This window comes from Solanum stenotomum, chromosome 5 (assembly GCF_019186545.1).
Source record: "Solanum stenotomum isolate F172 chromosome 5, ASM1918654v1, whole genome shotgun sequence".
In the NCBI taxonomy this organism is placed as follows: domain Eukaryota; kingdom Viridiplantae; phylum Streptophyta; class Magnoliopsida; order Solanales; family Solanaceae; genus Solanum; species Solanum stenotomum.
The window spans coordinates 19,280,248-19,300,172 of NC_064286.1; the positions used below are offsets into that span (position 1 = coordinate 19,280,248).

At 31.3% G+C, this 19,925-nt stretch overlaps 1 protein-coding gene across 1 annotated transcript; it reads left to right on the forward strand.

Annotated features, from left to right (window-relative positions):
* The first annotated feature begins 9,098 nt into the window (after window positions 1-9,098).
* Window positions 9,099-19,449, forward strand: LOC125864902 (protein RAE1). Its single transcript, XM_049545007.1, has 11 exons — window positions 9,099-9,263; window positions 9,442-9,528; window positions 10,210-10,287; window positions 10,375-10,565; window positions 11,721-11,862; window positions 15,616-15,696; window positions 16,819-16,947; window positions 17,508-17,585; window positions 18,437-18,508; window positions 18,820-18,900; window positions 19,014-19,449. The coding sequence occupies exons 1-11, from the start codon at window positions 9,201-9,203 to the stop codon at window positions 19,062-19,064; spliced, it is 1,053 nt and encodes a 350-aa protein (XP_049400964.1). The 5' UTR covers window positions 9,099-9,200; the 3' UTR covers window positions 19,065-19,449.
* Window positions 19,450-19,925: the final 476 nt, after the last annotated feature.

Genomic DNA, 19,925 nt, shown 5'->3' on the forward strand with positions numbered 1-19,925 from the left:
ATTAAAATGTAAGCTTAAGTCATCTGCGACCCCTTAAAGTTGTCCGCATAATTCATTTAAACACCTCAACTAAGGCTTGTACCTATTGAATACCTTTACCCCTTAAAATTGATACCTATTTAACATTTTTTTGACAATCAGCCAAAAATATGAGAAGTGTGTACTACATTCATTGTGACATGGCAAATTGATGAATTAAATGATGACATGTGGCATTTGAGTCCAAAAATTTATTTAAAAAATGAAATTCTAATTTTTTTTACTATTTTAGTCTATTTAATTAACTAGAAAAATTATAAAGAATATTCTAAAAAAACTTCACTCACCCACCCATGGCAACCACTCCTTTTTCTCTCTTGTTAGATCCAAACGGCCAAACCGTAACATCCCCGACACACGGTCCCTCCCACAATCTATGTTTTTTAACTATAATCTTCTTCTCTTCATCTAGTTTTAGTACAAGGAATATAAATAATGTTTCACTGTATAATTATGAATTCCTATCACCATGACTGGAAAAAATGGTATTATCTGAAATATTTTTCTGAATTTCATAACTGATATTTTTTGGATTTGAAGAACTCTACGTTTCTTTTAACTATCAATTTTAATTAATTGATGTGATTGTTTATTGTTGGATTACATTGACATAAGTTTATGCCGGGAACGAACCTTGTTGGAAAAAATAAAATTTCACTAGAAAATACAGTTCTTAAATTTGATTAAAAAATCTAACTAGATGTCTGCATAATCGATTTTAATATATGATGATGAATTGTGGTAAAGTTAAGAAAGAAGAAGAGGTAAAAAATGCCAAAAAATTATATTAAAAATTATTGATTGTTACAGTGTTTCAGATGAAAACAATGATGATAAGGGGAAGGAAGAGATGACTAATGAAAAGAGAGAGAAGAGAATGGTGTATGGCGATAGGGGTGATGTCGCCGGAAATTGGTGGTGTTGGAAAAAAGTGATATGGCTAAAGAAGAAAGAAGAAGAAGAAAGAGATTTTTTAAAAAAATTAGCTAAAAATTGACCCTTCACGCGCTCCTATGTATGTGTGTTGCACTCTCTTTGCCATGTCAGCGAAAAGTGTTCAATAGATATTCATTTTGAACAATAAAAGCGTTCAATAGGTACAAGCCTTAGTTGAGGCGTTTAAATGAATTATGCGGACAACTTTAAGGGGCCGCATATGACTTAAGCCTAAAATGTAAGTTGAAAGCTCACCATGTGCATGAATGCAAAGTCATATATCTCAAATTGACTCCTAGAAAAATCGATGTCAACAAGAAAGAAGATATGACTAAAAAACGACAAAACAAAAAAAAAAAATAACGGACCAAGAATTAATTACCAAAGCGTCAAGAAGAATATTTAGGGTGGTCAAACTTATAAACAGATCTGATTCTTTCAAAAGGAAGATTATTATTGAAAAGATAGTGGGTATTCCTCATGATTGAAATGCAATTACTAACAAGAAGAATATTTTTTAGTGTAAACTATATAAATCCCACTACTTTAGATCTTAATTACTAGGAATCCTGATAGTTTTTAATATTAATTTCTATACCATTTTTCGGCTATCAAATACGTGTATCATAAATCGTTAGATACATGTATCTATCAGACTTAAAAGGACGACATACTTGATTTAATTGATTTGAATTAAATGTTGTAACTTAATTTCTTAATTAAAGGAGTAATTGATGAGAAATTAACAAACAAAACGGATTTAGTTGATCCATTTGTATCAAGTGTTACCAGTTTTAATTTAAAAAATCTAAATAATAAAGATTAGTAATTCTGAAATTATAAACTGCTTCTTCTTCTTCATCATCTCCTTCCTTTGAATCTTCAATTTTTGAGGTTTTTTTTTGCAAATGATAAATATCATAATATTGTTGAGCCACTCGGGTTCATGGATCTTTGAAATTGAATATGAAAAATATAGAAGTGATGAATGTTTTTGAGAGACAATGCAACCTACAACTATCTAGTCAACGTTATTTTGTTGGATGTATCTTAGATACACAAAAAAATTACAATTTTTTTCAATTTTTCATGTTTAGTGAACAATGTATATCTCGCACTATGTATCTAATTCATGCACCTAAATTCATTAAATGTATTTCATTAGGTATATTTGTTATATACGTATATCTTATACATAACATATATTTTAAAATTGTTATGTATCTGAAGTATGTATCTAATTATTCAATATCAATCTTTTCAATGAAATTTGATTCGATAAATGTGGCTTTGGTGAGTCTTTATTATTGCTAATTGCGCTAACAATGAATTTGTGATTGTCGTAATTTCATAAAAGTGTGATCTATAATGATCTTATTGAAGTATGTCCAGGTACATGACAAAATTATTTCAGGTACATGGCAAAACCGTCACAACTACACTAAAGAAAACAACTCATATATTTTTTTAATAGAAAATACATATATATATATTTAACAAATATTGTAGTTAATTAGCTATATATAGCCATAGAAAATTCAAATTTGGTAACATATTTTTTAAATTTACATTATTTTTTACCCCTTCCTAGGAGCTTCCACCTTTTTGCTTTCTTGATGACTCAGACTCATAACCTTAGGACTAAAAGTGAGGGATGCTTATCAAATTTAATAACATAAACAATAGTTTAAAAAAAAAACACAATGTATATCAAAACTTCTTCATAACTATATGCTGAAAAAAAAGGGATAAATATACCCCGAACTATCATAAATGGTATACAAATACCCTTTGTTATACTTTTCGTTCATTAGTGCCCCTGCCGTCCAAAAGTCATAGCACATTTACCCCTCACTCTAACGAAAGAGTAATTTGTGACACATGACGCAATATTACGACTCAACCCGATTTGACCAATTAATTAATCCAAAAATCAAATACCCGCCCAATGAGTCGTTTAACCAACCCGATACACCCATTACCCACACAAATACTAACCTATCTAAAATCTAAAGAAAAATCCCCTTCTCTCAAATCTTTCGTTCATCTCACAAACTAAAACTCTAGCAATTGAGATACTATACTCTCTCCGTAAGGAACGAACCATTCTCAAGACTAGCCTCCAAATACACTAGCAACACCTAGCATATCAAATTTGATTTTCAAATGCTTTGATACTTTTCTCATCATTGTTTTCTGTTTAGATTCCAAGGTCTCTTTCGTTGTAATTACTTGCATCCTACCTCTAATGTTTTTCATGTTCCTTGATAATAAACTATTCTACGATTCATCGGTTCTCGTTCCTAGTCTGATTTGGGAGATCCATAATGTCTTCACTTTCCTGTAGTGATTTCTACTTATCCACATTTTCTGAGATATCAATAGGATTCAGACTACAGACTTGAAGGAGAAAAAAAAAAGAGTGAATTTCGATTATTCATTTTCCCTAGCAAGAGTTTGGAGGGGTTGGTGGAATGAGCAGAGTTGGTTTAGTTGGTGGGTTTTAGTTTGTAAGATGAACAAAATATTTGAGAGAAGGGGATTTTTCTTTAGATTTTAGATAGGTTAGTATTTGTGTGGGTAATGGGTGTATCGGGTGGGTTAAATGGGTCATTGGGCGGGTATTTTATTTTTGGGTTAATTAATTGGTCAAATCGAGTTGAGTCGTAGGATTGCGCCACGTGTCACTAATTACTCTTCTGTTAGAGTGAGGGACAAATGTACTCTCATTTTTGGACGACAGGGGCACTAATGAACGAAAAGTATGACGGAGGGTATTTGTATACCATTTACAATAGTTTGGGAATATATTTGTCTTTTTTTCCTAAAATAAAAAAGGAAAACTTACATAAATATACTGTAATAATTTATTTTTTTACCATTTATAGCAATAACATTTTTTTACTTGATCACTATTAATACATTTATAATACAGGTTTAATACATATTACAAAGAACAATTTATTATTCACATATAATACAATTTGTACTGATAGATAATACATATATCACACATTTTAATACATTTATAATACAACTAGTAACCTTATCCGCGTTTCGCGCGGAATAATAGAACTATATCACTCATCTTCTTTCTGAAATAATTTTTACTTTAATAGCAAATTAATATTGACTATAGAAATTTCAAATTAAACTTGAAGTTGAAATCTGAATTGGAAAGCTTCTCAACTACCTCCATGTTTAGAATTTCAAATAAAATGCTATTCTATCTCATTTGTGCTTCTTCTTCTTCTTCAGATAAAATCTATTCTATTTAGTTCATGTTTAGAAAAAGTTCATATGCATGAAATTATGTTTCTTCTTCTTTTTCCTCTCAATTGAATTTTATATCGAACTATGATTCTTATAAATATTTAATTAGTTGAAATGTGAGTGTCATATATTTGTGGTGATTTTTTTTTCTTCTGTATATTTTTTATTTCTGATTCTTAATTTTTTTGAACGCTTTTAGTCTTTCAGTGAAGATGTACCATATTGAATTAAGAAAATTATTTGCAAGTATTTTTATTTTGGATATTTATATGATCATATCATCTAATTGTTAAGAATTTAATTATTTATTAAACTATTAAACTTGATTGAAATGTTAAATGCATTAATTTGGAAGACTGTCACTTCAATTATATGTGAGTGAATTGTATTCGCAAGAGCAAAATGACATCACAAAAGAGATCTTTTAAACGAAGTATTACTTCTACAATTATATACTACACTAAAGCTAAAAATGCATAATAATTGAACTTCCCTTTGTGTTACTACATGATATTTTTGGTTTATACTATACTAAAACTAAAATTTAAAATGCATACTAATTGAACTTCCCTTTGTGTCACTACATGGTATTTTTTTTTATTTGAAGAATTTTATTCCTTAGAACGAATATGATGTATGTCAAGCCTCAATGTTTAATTATTATACAAAGAGATCAATGAATATTAGAATGAAATTAATCTAAAAATAAATATTATGAATGAAACAAATAAAGAAGACAAAATATATTACAAGTAATACTTCTCCAATCAGATTTGATATTCTCAAGATAGACATACAAGTATCGATACATTTATTATGAATGAAACATAGAAAGAAGACAAAATATATCCAAAGTAATACGTGTCCAATCAGATTTGAGATTCTTAAAATAAGCATAAAAGTATTCATACATTTATTTTTGTGAAGGTAAATATCATCAGATGTAACTTTTCAAGAATGAAAATATGTAGTAAAACAAAACTAAAAAGAGTAATAACATAAGTGAGAAAAAATACAAGAAATGTAGAGAGACAAGACTCAAGAGAGAGTACTTTTCTTATTCTTCCAAGTATATTCAAGTGTTTCTCAAATCTTCAAGTGCATAACATAATCTCAAGACTCCTATTTATATTGTTATAAAGAGGCATACAAAGAGATAACAATTAATATGATATTAATTATTGAGAATGTGGGGAAGATCAAGGGGTGTAGAAAATAAATGAGAAGATGGTGGAGGTGTGCGTATTATTACACATAATGGTGAAATTACACCTTGAAGTTATGAACATCCACATTAATATAATATATTTACAATAAAACATTAATTATATATAAAAAAATAACTAAATTAAAAATGAGGAGAAAAACTAAAAAATGCCCAAAAAAAAGGAGAAAAAAGATAAATAGGAATAGAGGTCATAGAGAGGTGTCAAATTCTTACCAAACAAACATAATATATTTTTAAAAATAATTATAATACATATATATTGCATACATAATTCACTTTTAATACATATTGCAGATTTAACATAGTATTGCTATAAATGGTAATAAATAAAAAAGTATCGTTAAAATCAGTAATTATTTATTAAAAGGTACCTATCCAAGTAATTTTTCTAATAAAATATCCATTTATCCTCTGCATCATAACAATAATGACAAAAAATTATCCCTTGCTTCAAAAGCAAAATTAGCAAAATATGACTAGTGATTAGATCAAAAGATGGCGTGTGATACATTTCATATTTCTCTATATAGTATGTATATAATAATAGAAGAGGCCTCAAAGCAGCTTTCCGTTGTGCTGTCAGCTTAGAAATAGAGGCTATTTTTGGTACTTTATAAGTTCTATGCTATAGTTCTATTGTACTTCATTTTTCTGTGTATGTACCTTCTCCGTTTTGGACCAAAAACCCATACTATTTTCAATATATACCACGTAAACAATTTGTCTAAGCATGGGGTCCACTGGCATTTTCTTTACGAAAAGGGATCAAAACTACCCTTAAACTATTCGAAATAGTTCAAATATACCCTTAAGCTATATTTCGGCTCAAAAATACCTTTTCCGTCAAACTATTGGGCCACACCTACCCTTCTAGTTAACGGAAGTATCCATGTGTGTGTTAAATGCCACATGGACACCACATGGATGCCATATATGCACGCCAACAGATCCCACCTCCACATAGACGACTATGGAAAAAGATCAAAACTATCCTTAAACTATTCGAAATAGCTTAAATATACCCTTAAACTATATTTCGGCTCAAAAATGTCCTTCCCTTCTAACTATTAGACCACACTTGCCATTCTGTTTAACGGAAGCATCCATGTGTGTGCTAAAATGTCATAGGAACTCCACATGTGCACGCCAAACACTCCACATAGATGACTCAAAGCCTTAATTTCACTCTTTCCCCCTCATTTCATCCTGAAAAGTATATATAAAACCAAAAATAGGAAAAAACATTTGTGAAAACTTGTATACGTAATCGAATGAGTAGAGAAATTGCAATTTGATGACCATTTCAAATATAATAAAAGAAACGATCTAAGGTATAATATAAACACACTCATTTTAATTAATCAATTAACACTAATTTATTATTTCAATTTCTCTTAATAAATTAATTTTGTTTAAACAAATCTTAGCGAAGCTTTCTTGTTGATTCAACTCACGACCATGACGCAAAATAGCAGTTGCCGTAAGAGACCTATTATACTTATCACCAGAACTTCAAACACAAGGAAGACGACTACAGCGGCTTCCCTAGTGGTGGTGACCAAGATCCGCCACATCAACGTCGGCAATTTCGCTAATGAATAAAACTTAACGAATTGCTGGGATGACACCTTCGATTGTTACTACATCAACGAAGACCTAGTAAGTCTTTATAGATTTTTTAATTTAATTTTTTTTTACCAATTACCTTATTTTTGTTCAAGTTTTGAACTTTTGTGGTCCCTAATCAGAAGATGCTCTAAATGATTGTTAAGGAAGTTTTATATTTTATGAAAAGTTAAAGAAACATTCAATATAATAGATGATTTAAGGATTAGATAGCAGAATTAATTTGAATTTTGTTTTTAAGTTGTGATCTTCAAAGTACAACATATTAGTATCAGAATAAAATGGAACTGAATTGAGTCAATGTATATTGTATATTCACATAGGTATACCCAAATAAGGAAAAGATGAAATGAGGGGAAAATAGTGAAATTAGGGCTTTAAGTCATCTATGTGGAGGTGGGGTGTGTTTGACGTGCACATGTGGAGTTCATGTGGCATTTTAGCACACACATGGATGCTTTTGTTAAACAGAAAAGGCAAGTATGGTCCAATAGTTAGACGGAAAGGGCATTTTTGAGTCGAAATATAGTTTAAGGGTATATTTAAGCTATTTCAAATAGTTTAAGGGTAGATTTGACCATTTTTTGTAGTCGTCTATGTGGAGGTGGGGTCTGTTTGACGTGTACATGTGGCATTTAACACACACATGGATACTTCCGTTAACTAGAAGGGTAGGTGTGTCCCAATAGTTTGACGAAAAGGATATTTTTGTGCTGAAATATAGTTTAAAGGTATATTAAGCTATTTCAGATAGTTTAAGGGTAATTTTGACCCTTTTTCGTTTTCCTTAATTTGTGGGTTCGATTTTAAAGTTGGTTTTATACTTTAGCACACCAATTTCCTTTTTCTTATGTATTTGCAATTCATTTACCATGTCTAGATTTGTATGGTTTGAAAATGACGTAAATTTTTTTATAAATCACAATAATTAATAATTTAAAATATATATACAAAAATTGTTGAGTCTTGAAATTCTATATGTGTCGTATAAATTGAGAAAAAAAGTGATATATATTATTTGTTACACAAAAAGTATTATAAATTACAAGAATTAACAGTTTAAAGTATTTAGCAGATATATAAAGAGTCCGATTGTTTCTCAAAATTCCATTAATACCACATAAATTGAGAAAATAGAGTAAGTAACATATATTATTTGAATATGACGTAAAAAGTGAAACACAATAATTAGCAGGTTAAAATATTTAAAAGACATTAAAAACATTTGGTTAATTAGGATAAAGAAAGTAATATATATTATTTAAAAGTGATGTAAAAACTAATATAGCTCACAATAATTAATAGCTTAAAAATTTAAAAAACGTACAAAAAATTTGTTGACTTTCGGAATTTTAGGAGTGTCACATAAATGGAGCAAAGAAAATAATGATAGTATTATTTTAAAATACATAAAAAGCACTACAAATCATAATAATTAAAAACTGAAAATATTTAGAAATCCTATTAAAATTTAATTGACTCTTTAAATTATATTTTTAACACATAAATTAAAATAAAAAAATAATATATGTTGGGCATGGTCCTGTATCTAGTATTTTTCTATGTGACAAATGAATCCCATAATTTGAACTCTAACTTAAATAAATAGCACTACAGCCACAAGCAAATAACTTAAAAATGTAAAAAAATAAAAATACATACATATTGATGAGAGAAATTTCTTAAATTTTTCACTATATATTTTAGGATTGTTTAATTTTTAAATATATTTTACTTTTACTATATATTTTAGAACTCGTTAATTATTAATTCTATTACCTTTTAGCATACATTTTTTACTCTTATCAAATATTTTAATTTTTAGCATGTTTTTTTTAATTATATATTTTAGAATTCTTTAGTTTTTAAATATTATAAAAATAATTAAATAGTAATTTTATCAAATTTATAAATGTCAAAATTCATATATTATATAGTAGCAAAAAAAATAAAAAAAATAAAAAAATAGGAGTTGTACGAGTCGGCAAACACATTTGTTGGCTTAAAGTAAACGCTAATTTGCTGAATATATAAGCTTATAAACAGTTTTGGGTTTGTACTGTTGTTGGTTGTAGTAGCTTGAGCATAAACAGCTTCAATGTCGCTATTCGGTACCGGTGCCACTGCTGCTGTAAACACAAATCCCAATAAGTCTGTCGAGGTATTCTTTCGTAGATTTATTTCAAGGTTTTACCTGCTTTTCCAAGTTTCATCCATGGCTATTGCAAGTTTTTGTTTGAATTAAGTTATGTATATTCGAATCAATACTGAAAATCAGTTTTGTTTTGGGTGTTGTTTTTGCAATTTTTATATAACATTTTGGGTGATGTATTTGTAAGGTTCAACAACCTCCTTCTGATTCTGTGTCAAGTCTCTGCTTCAGTCCCAAGGCTAATCTTCTGGTTGCTAGTTCATGGGATAACCAGGTTAGTTTGCTTTCTGTTGATATTTACCCCATCTTCATGGGTCCTTTTTACTTTTTGTTTGAGTAGGGACAAATTTAGATAACCCTAATATTTTGCCTGTAATAGACAGGAAAGTATATAAATGATTCCTATAGTTGAGCTGGTAGTTGATTGATATTTCTTTTTGAGCATGAGGAATGTTTGATAAGCTTTCGAGCTCTCCAATCATCAATCCCTGTTTGTAGTCTGTACAAATAGGTTGTTTACATGATATTAGAAAAGTTTATAAATCTCTTACTTGGGTAGATAACTCTACTTTGATAATTAAGGGTGACAGGAAATCATGGCAAATTGAATATGTAAATACCTCCTTAAGGTGGAATAATATTCTAAATGATTTTTCAATCAAAATATGAGGTAATGGGCTAAAAGGCATAGGGTTGTAGTACAGAGACAAAGAGATTTATTTTTAGAAGTTCTCTTTTTATTTGTTGAATGGGTCTAGATATGGAGGGATGGACGAGGTAGTTACACTACGTATTGGGTTTTATTAGTAATATACATATGCCAGTAAGTAAAGATTTTAGGACTGGGAAGACGGGGCGAAACAATATTAAGGTACAACTGCCTCTTTTCTATTTCTAGATGATTTTGTTTGCTAGGTGGAACTGGAAATAAATCTTATTCTGTGAGGTTTTCTAGGTGCGATGTTGGGAAGTGATGGGAAGTGGAACCAATGTTGGAGTTGTACCCAAGGCCTCTATATCACATGAACAGCCGGTAATATATGGGCATTTTGCTGGTAAATTTACTCTTTTTTTCTTTATGACTTGTATTTATTAGCTATATACAATCTATTTCTGGCAGGTTTTATGCTCAACTTGGAAGGATGATGGGACAACTGTCTTCTCTGGAGGTTGTGACAAGCAAGTGAAAATGTGGCCACTATCTGGTAGTCAACCGGTAACAGTAGCCATGCATGACGCTCCTGTCAAGGAATTGGCTTGGATCCCAGAGATGAGTCTCTTGGTCACAGGAAGCTGGGATAAGACTCTGAGGTAAGTGGAACTTGAAGTTGAATATGCTGCTTATTGCATTTCTCAAAAATATGCGTCTTAGGGGCCATTGTTTTATCAAAATTTAAGAGGGATGAATCTTAATAAACATCTGATTGTTCAGATGTTGTCTTTAGATAGGACTCGGTATGATACAGAGTACTTGTTTTTTCAGCATTTGAATGTTTGTAAATTCAATTCTATTTAAATATAATAAATATATAATTCAATAAAAAAGTAATTAAATATTATGTCTACAAATATCAAAGAAAATTTTAACTTGAAAAAGAATAAGTTATCATTTAAGATAAATTGTAATATTTGAGGATATAAATGAAATACTATGCAGTAACTGATATTTGATTTGAAAACATGAACTGTATAAAATCAAGTACATATGAATTTCACTGCTTGAGAAATGCAGTAACCCAAATCTGGTTTTAAAAGATCAACTATATATAATCAATCAATAACTGATGAATTTAGGCAACCAAAGCTTTTCAGTCCATGGTCAATCAACAAAAGTCATATATTACATTGTTAACTTGAAATAAGGACAGAGGCTTGTGCAACTAAACCAATTATCCTGGTCATATGTCACTCCTCACTAACTAGGAAACATAAGACTTCTCAACAAACTCAAAATACTCACAATTACAATTGCAACATCGTCGAAGCTTGCAAGATATGAGGTGAAGGGAAAGTTAAACAACTCTGCAACAGTAGATTGGAGAATTGCTTAGCCGCTGCCACCACGAAAGAAATATCTCAAAGAATACTCGAAGCAAAATTTTTTTAGCTCTCTTCTTCGTATTGAATTAACCCACCCCATCTGAACCCACTATTTTCTTGAAACTGATCAAACCCACTATTTTTACCGGCTTCTCCTTCTATTTTAGCCACTGGTCTTCTCAAATCATATTTCAAAAGGGGTCTTGTTAAACCCTAATCTCAAAATTGAAATCTACCATTAATCCCCCCAAGGGTTGTTATTAAAAAAAAAAAAAAACTACTACCATTAAAATACAAAATCAATACTGGAGAATCCCGAATACGCAGCCAGGATTTGATTTCCTATCAGTTTAAGAGGAAAAGATTGGGTTGGCTGTAATAAGCATTGTATTTAGCCTTGTAATCCTGGGCACAATTTTTTGGCAGGTACTGGGATTTGAGACAGTCAAATCCAGCACATGTCCAACAACTTCCTGAGCGCTGCTATGCACTTACAGTGAAACATCCTTTGATGGTTGCTGCCACAGCTGATAGAAATATTATAGTTTTCAATTTGCAGAATCCTCAGGTATTACTCCTCACTTTTTATGGAATTATTCAAATCATTGGAAAGATTATAGTGGTGGCCAGCATGCCCTTAATGCTGAAGAATACAATTTTACCAGTTTCAAAAAAAAAGAAAAGATTTTAGCGGTTAGCTGTAAGCAATTAGGTTAATCTTTATCTTAGCTAATTAGTATTGTTGGCTGGCAATACATACTATGACGAATAGGACACGTTGGTAGGAGGTATTAATCAAAATAGTCATTAAAATTTAGTCCAACAAAAATATTGTTTGGTTACTTTATTTAACTTAATCCATGGATTAGTTATACCTCATTCATGGGTCGTTTGGTAGGGAGTATTTGGAGAAATAGTCCAAGTATTATGTGTGGTATTATTTAGTACTATGTTTGGTAGGAATTTTGGGTCTATGTATAATCAATCCATGGATTAGTTATACACCCTACATGGTATTATAGGGTGTATAACTAATACCTTCCATTTGGTGGTATTAGTAATAAATGAGATCTAATACCATGAGACTAATCTAGGTAAAGACAAAAATACCCCCTCAAATCCTTTTAATCATTTTGTTTATTTTCTTGATTTTATGTTTTATATTTATACTAATAAATTAGCTTACAAATTTTATTATTTAGATAAAAAATTTTGTTTCTAAAATATGAGTTATTTAATCTATTTATTATTAATATAAAATACTATAATCCGACTAATATGCTAATGTTGATGTATGAATTTAAGAACAATTCATAAGTCAAATATTGCCTCTTAACGGAACTCCATTAAACATTACACAAGTAGTCTAAAACAAGAGCGCGTATATATATATAAAAAATATCTCGAGTATAAAAATAGTTTAATTGCTATATTAAGTTTTTATTTTATGATAAAGAGTGTTTTTTAAAATTTATTGATACAAAACAAAGTTCAATAAATTTTCTCTATAAATTATTATAGTTGTGTGACCTTTTGAGATATTAAACTCCAATTTATTAAGATGACAATTATTTACTCTCAAATAATTTAAGTGAGAAAATAGTGAACATGGCAATAAATTTTTTATTCTCCTAGCTAGTTAAAATGCTATAAAAAAATAATATTGTCCGTCAATTATCTATCTTGACCCAATTACATGAAATAGAAAATCCCATAATAACTCAAGGGTATAATTGGAAAGAATATTTTTTTGTAGAGTTTTAAACCACACACAAAACTAGGTAAGAAGCAATGAACCAAACACTTGATAAAAATAATCCCTGCATTACTAATCCATGCATTACTTATCCCTGCATTATTGAGCTTTGTACCAAACAACCCCTCAAGGTTTTATTTTATCCCTAGAAATGGGAGGGATAACTAATCCATTGTTTAACAATCCTTGGATAAGACCCTTAAATGTCTAACTATCCCCCAATCTTTTTTCCTAAAGTTCTTTTGTAATTTAATTTCCTTTTTTATTCATATTAAAATAGTTATAAATTTTCTTTTTAATTCTCCAAATCCGTTCAATGTAATTTGATGTTTTCACATACTAATATTTTTTTTCTCTATGTTTGATTTGCTATATTGGGTTGATTTTTTTTTCCAGTTTTTTTTTTTTAAATGTAGTTCGTCGATTGACCACTTGAACTATTTGTTTTCTTTTTTTAATAAGCTTCGTGTATTTGAACAATTTAAGTAGCCTTAAATCTATGTTATGTTATGTTTAAGGTATATTTGACCAACAAAAAATTAAAGTAGTGGCATATTTTAGTATTTAACTTGACTAGTTAAATGAAATAGAAATTTCCATAATAACTTAAGGGTATAATAGGAAAGAAGTTTTTTGTAGAGTTTTAAACCAAACACAAGATTAGGTGGGAAGCAATGAACCAAACACTAGATAAAAACTAATCTTTGTATTACTAAATCTCTGCATCACTAATCTCTTCATTACCAACCCATGCGTAACTAATCCTGGATTATGCATCTTTGTACCAAACGACCCCATACTGTACTATTAACTGATGCCTTCAATGTAAATTTATTTTATAGTGTAGTGGATATTTCATTCTGATGGTACCTTTTTATTTTGTCCGCAACTCCTAAATAAGCAATTTGTTGTTTGTTTCCTTTATTAGAGAGATTAAATGCTTTCATGCAACCATTTTTGTGCATCATGTTTTAAAAAAAATAGAAATCAATAAAAAAAAACAATGCATCCTAAAGATGCAGTGGTTAAAAAACCAAACTGAAGCCCCTATGCAAAGCTTAAAGAGCATCAAATCTTAAAGATCATCTATACCATTTACATATGTGAATTTACACCAGAAATACATCCATTAAAATTTGGTGTTCAAAGAGGGAGTGGGGGTCTAAATTACTCCATTTTAAAATCTCTGATTATCCTTCCGGGAGGTCCATAGAATGCTGCCTGGAATAGTATGATACATATTCTTCTAGTCAATTTGCTCACCTTCCAACCACACCAACTGACGTGCATCTCTATGAGTGTAAGGCATAATCCACTCTAGGCATGTAGACTCGAGAAGATATCCCAGACAAGATATCCAAGACATTCTTTGCAACAAGAAACAGAGGAAGTAAATTCTTGGAGTCTCATCTCTACTTTACATGTGTAACACCTATTCAACAGGAAAACCCTTCTTCTATTTAGGTTCTCTTTTGAGTAAAGAAAGCCAGGTAAAGCTGTCCTACGGAAGCAAGCTACTTTGTCAGGGCTTTTGTTCCTTTGCGAATTCTTAATCAAGTGCCTAGAATTATTCAAGTTTTGTTGGCAAGCCCGAGCAGTGAAAAGATATCTTTTTCCACCAATCCATCTCATTTTATCATATGTCAGTCAGTCAGTGTGCATTGTTTTGCCTCCTGCAAACTGCTTGACAATGCCATTAATCTTTCCACCTCCCAATCTTGGCAATTCCTCCACAAATCTTCCAGCTTCCACTACTACAACCTGCAAATTGTAGAATCAGGACAAGAGATAAACTGGAAATGTCGGGGAATTCATTTTTAGTGGAGTCTGCCCTATATCCGAAGATATTAATTGCACTACAAGTACCTTCCAGCAGTTGTAGTTTATTGCTACAGTCATTCCGTCTGTTCTTTATGATTTTACTGGAGAGACTAGTTTGTCAACTCTTGGTTTTTCTACAATTTTGGCAGCCAACTATTTTCTATTTTTCGTGGGCCTAAAGTAGTAGAAGGGGCCAGGTCACTCTATGGATAGAGTGATAAAACTAGTAATGTGTGGTATAATATTTAAAATAATATGTTAATATATTCAGACCTTCTAAATTTGATGAAATATTGTCATATTAGTAAAACCTTTTGAGGGAGCATTTTCAGTTCAGAAAATTGATGTTGAAGGCTTGCAATTTAACCAAAATAAACATTTAGAATGTTAACAACATCGATTTCATAGATTTTGGTCCATGTTTCTCTTTTTACTCTTACTACTCACTATTTTTTTTTTAAAAAAGGAAAGATCGAGGAAACTTAAGGATAATTTTCTCATTAGTTTTTAGAAAGAGGTTGTGTTTGATATGGAGGAATTTTCTCATATTTGGTTGGCCAAAATGTTTTGGAAACCCACCTGTTTTCCAAGAATATATTTTCTAGGAAAACATTTCTTCCTACCAAACACACCCTTGTAAAGCCAAGTTTATACTCACAAAATTTTTGTTGTTGTTGGATATTCAAGTATTAATATTGCTAGCATTTCCTTCAAATTGCTAAAAACTTGTATTAATTGTTACAGACTGAATTCAAGAGAATTGTCTCACCCTTAAAGTATCAAACTCGGTGTTTAGCTGCCTTCCCTGATCAACAAGGTTTCTTGGTGAGTAGCTATTTTATGATCGAATACCTTCTTGTGTATGCTATATTAAATTGCTCAGTCTTATTTTTTGCCCACCTTATACAAATGCTAGAGTCCCATACAGGGAGTGAGATTAGTAGAATGATCTCAGAGCTTAATATTTTGAGCTGATACAAATTCCTTCTTATATCAAACTAAAGATGAACAGATACAGAGAGCCTAAAAGAGTGTTATTACCTTTGTTTTGGAAAGTTCTCCATGCTTATGGTGACAGTGCTCTTGCATAATTTCTTCCGCTGGAGACTGGAGCTGGTTTGCATAAGAAACTTCCTGTTACACGAGAATTATGTGGTATTTGGAGAATTGGTAACATACTCGAATCAACGAATTCAGACTGTTCCTCAAAGTTTTAGACCACTTGTGCTGCCTGAAGAAGGAGGTAAATCACTTAGTTGGTTCTCTCCTAAATTGGGAGATGCAAGCTGATATCGCAAAGCCTCTCTGTTTGTGATGCTCACAATATCTTCTTTATCTACCCAAGCACTTCATCCATACATGGGCCTTCTTTCTTTAAATAGCTAGCTATCTTATGAGACAGTCCCAGCTCTTCAAACTCCTTTGACCTCTCTCTAATAAATTTTCTTTTTCCCGTTTCACCTTTTCTGTTTGGTTTGGGGGGAGAGGGTGACGGAGGAAATGATTGGACTTTCTTGAATTATTTAGCAGCCTTGAGAGGAGCAACCAAGGAAGCTTTCTATCAACAGTGAGCTGAACACTTGTAGATGGTTTGTTTGTAAAGCATTTTGGATCTTTCATAACAAGGTCCAAGAAAGGAAAAAGTAATGAATGTTACAGGCTGATCCAAGAAAGACACTTTTACTGAGTCTTCCTCCTTAAGAAAAGACACTTCTACTGAATCTATTTTAGTTATTTTCTGAAAGGGAGTTCTATGGTGTGTTTGGATTTTGCTGTCCAAGGCATTCATGAATGGTTTCCCTATGGTAATAGCTTATTTTCATTCTTACATGTGGATTGTGGTCTGTAAATAATTCCTGATATTGTGAATACATTACATCAGATGCATCTAGGTTCTAGACTCATTTGAGACATGTATCATTATAATATTTTACATCCTATATTTAGGTTGGTTCTATTGAAGGACGGGTTGGTGTTCATCATCTTGAGGATTCTCAACAAAGTAAAAACTTCACATTCAAATGCCACAGGGAGGGCAACGAAATTTACTCAGTCAACTCTCTGAACTTCCACCCTGTAAGATCTTTTTCTCTTTTTATATTTTTATTCATTGCATTCTTCCCGCCTTGTTCTCTATAAAGTTTGCTGTCTTCTAATGTTGCATCTTTTGGGAGGTAGAGGATGTGTAGCTGTCTCTCATATCCTTTTTTTAATGTCTGGTGGATATAGTGTTGACAACGAGAAACTGCCAGTCAATTGCTGTGTGGACAATTTTTAGCAAGTTATTGTTAGAAGAACCTATATATGATGCATGCACATTTCTGGTCTTAGGTAATTAAAATCTAGAAGCTTTATGATTGTGTACCATTTTAGTTGTCCTTACCTTTGGACTGGTATTCTTAGTTTAGGTGGAGTAGGTGAACTGCTAAATGTAAGATCAAGAGACCTGAAAATATATAGCAAGCTTCTTGTATACACAAACTAAACATAAAGTTGATAAACACAACGTTGGACCTGCTTCTTAAAGTTGGTCTTTAGGGAAGTTGTCATTGTCAAATAGACTTTATACTATTGCTAAATACTACTAATATTTCTACTTCAACTCATTCGTCATGTGTTACATCTGCCTCACCCAGACACATGGAACATTTGCAACCGCGGGATCTGATGGTTCCTTCAACTTTTGGGATAAAGATAGCAAACAGAGGCTCAAGGTATCCTTGATCCTTTTTAAAGTGCAAATTTCTATGAAGTTCAGTCATTTTCTTTATTTTTTATGATTTCTAGCATGTGTTCTTTATGAATGGAATTGGCATACATTTAAATGCATGAAATTGATAAAGCATCTTTCTTTGTTTAGAACATCCTAGTTTCTGGACATTAAAAGCTAAATATCTCTTTTCATTTGTTGTTTATTCATTCATTTGATTATGACAAAATAAAAATTGTCATGTTGCAAAAGAGGATTGCTCTATAAGACCTTACTTGGTTGACATAGACCTTTCTGAATATTAGGTTTTCCAATCTAGGAATTTCAAGGATTTCTTGAATCTTCCTCTGTGTTATTTGGTACACATCAGCTTTATAGAAAATTTAAAACTTTCTAGTTTGCATCAGGTGACCAGTAAATTTTAGCAGATAGTACTTGTGGGTTTTTCATTTATGAGAAAACCATTATGTGATGTCCTCTGGTACCTTTTAATTTTTATTGCTTAAGATACAAATTGTCTTCCTCTTGAAGAAACTTTTATGGCTTTCTCCAAATTGGTGATGTATGGAGTAACATTTTTAACCTTGGATGTATATTTTCTCTATCAAACAGCTTTTGATCATTACTGTACATACTTGTCATTTCCAAATTTGACAGCTTAAATCTGTGTCAATCAAATAGTGAAATGAAATGTGGAATGCTGGCTTGCTTTGACACTGTTTTGACACTGGCTCATTCTTTATAGTATGTTTTAATTCTTTAATAGTGCAAGAACACAAAAATATTTTAATATTTAACATCTGTAGCCGCTTTTGGCATCTTCCATTAAGATTTTTTTGTGTGTGTTTTCTTTAGGCAATGTCAAGATGCAGCCAGCCCATACCTTGCAGCGCGTTCAACAATGATGGCTCAATCTACGCATATGCAGTATGTTTTTGGTTACTTTTGTTCAGTAGAACCTTCACTATGAATAACTTTTGTAGTTCACACTCATACTCTTGTGTGGGAGTGTTTCTCTGTGCCACTTAGAAAACCATTACTCGGATACTTACCCCAGTCCACCATAGCTTTTTTTCTTTCCAGCATTAACGCAGGATGCCCCTTTTTTTGTTTCTCTTCTGCCCTCTAATTCTTGAATCTTCTGATGTCTTGATTGTTGCTGAAGTTTCTGATTTTCTCTTAGTCTTGCATGCAAATTTGCTTCAGTTTTCAATTTGTTTATCCGATTTTGTGTATAGGTTTGTTATGATTGGAGCAAGGGTGCAGAAAATCATAATCCATCAACTGCAAAAACAAACATTTACTTGCACTTCCCACAGGTATATTCCATAAACTGTACCCTTGGTTTCTTTATGTTTGAACCATATATATCATCAATCCCCAAACGAAAAAGAAGTATATAAACGGTTTACACATTGTATTTGTCATGCAGGATTCTGAGGTTAAAGGCAAGCCACGAATTGGAACTAGCAGTAGAAAGTGAAGTCAGCAGGGAAGCTTCTTGTCACAGTTTCAGAGAAAGTTTGTTTTGTTCTGTACATGGCTTTTTCTGTCTGCAGTCGTGCAATTAATTCGCGGGAGTAGAAGTTTGAGTTTTGAACAGTCAGTAGATAGTGATTTGAGTCTGATATTCCTTATTTGTAGGAGCTTGCTTGTGGTGGCAATACTTGTAATCTCCTTACAGAATTAGATAGTTGCTTAGTCTCCATCCGGTGTAGCCTCTGAAACTTCGTGGCAGTGATTGATAGCTATCTCTGCATTTTTGTCTGAATAGCCGTTTTATTTCTAGAGTTGGTAATTACTTCATGAAGTAGAGTCCTCAATGTGTCTTGAATTTAAGGGCTGGCAAATGGAGCATTTTAACTGAACTTTGGTGGTTAAAGATTTGTTACAATTGCTCAAATCCTGTTCAAAAGTTTCTTGTTTGAGATGGCGCAGGTCACGAATGTTAAATAATGGTCATAATTTAATCTGTCTAAGTTGACATAGAGCCTGTTTGGATGGGCTTTTAAGCTGGTCAAACTGGCTTAAAAGCCAGTTTTTGACTTATTAGAGTGTTTGGCAATTATCAAAGTGACTTATTTTAAGTCAAAAATGACTTATTTTAAGCCAAAAGCTAAAAGCTAAAAGCTAGGGGGGAGTTTTTTTTTTTTTTTTTTTAACTTAAAAGCCCTTTTATGTTGACCAAGTATATTACCTTTTTGCCCTTAATTCTTTTATACAATTGCCCATATTGAATTATTATTATTATTATTATTATTATTATTATTATATTATTATTACTATTACTATTATTATTATTATTATTATTATTATAATAATAATAATAAATATTATTATTACT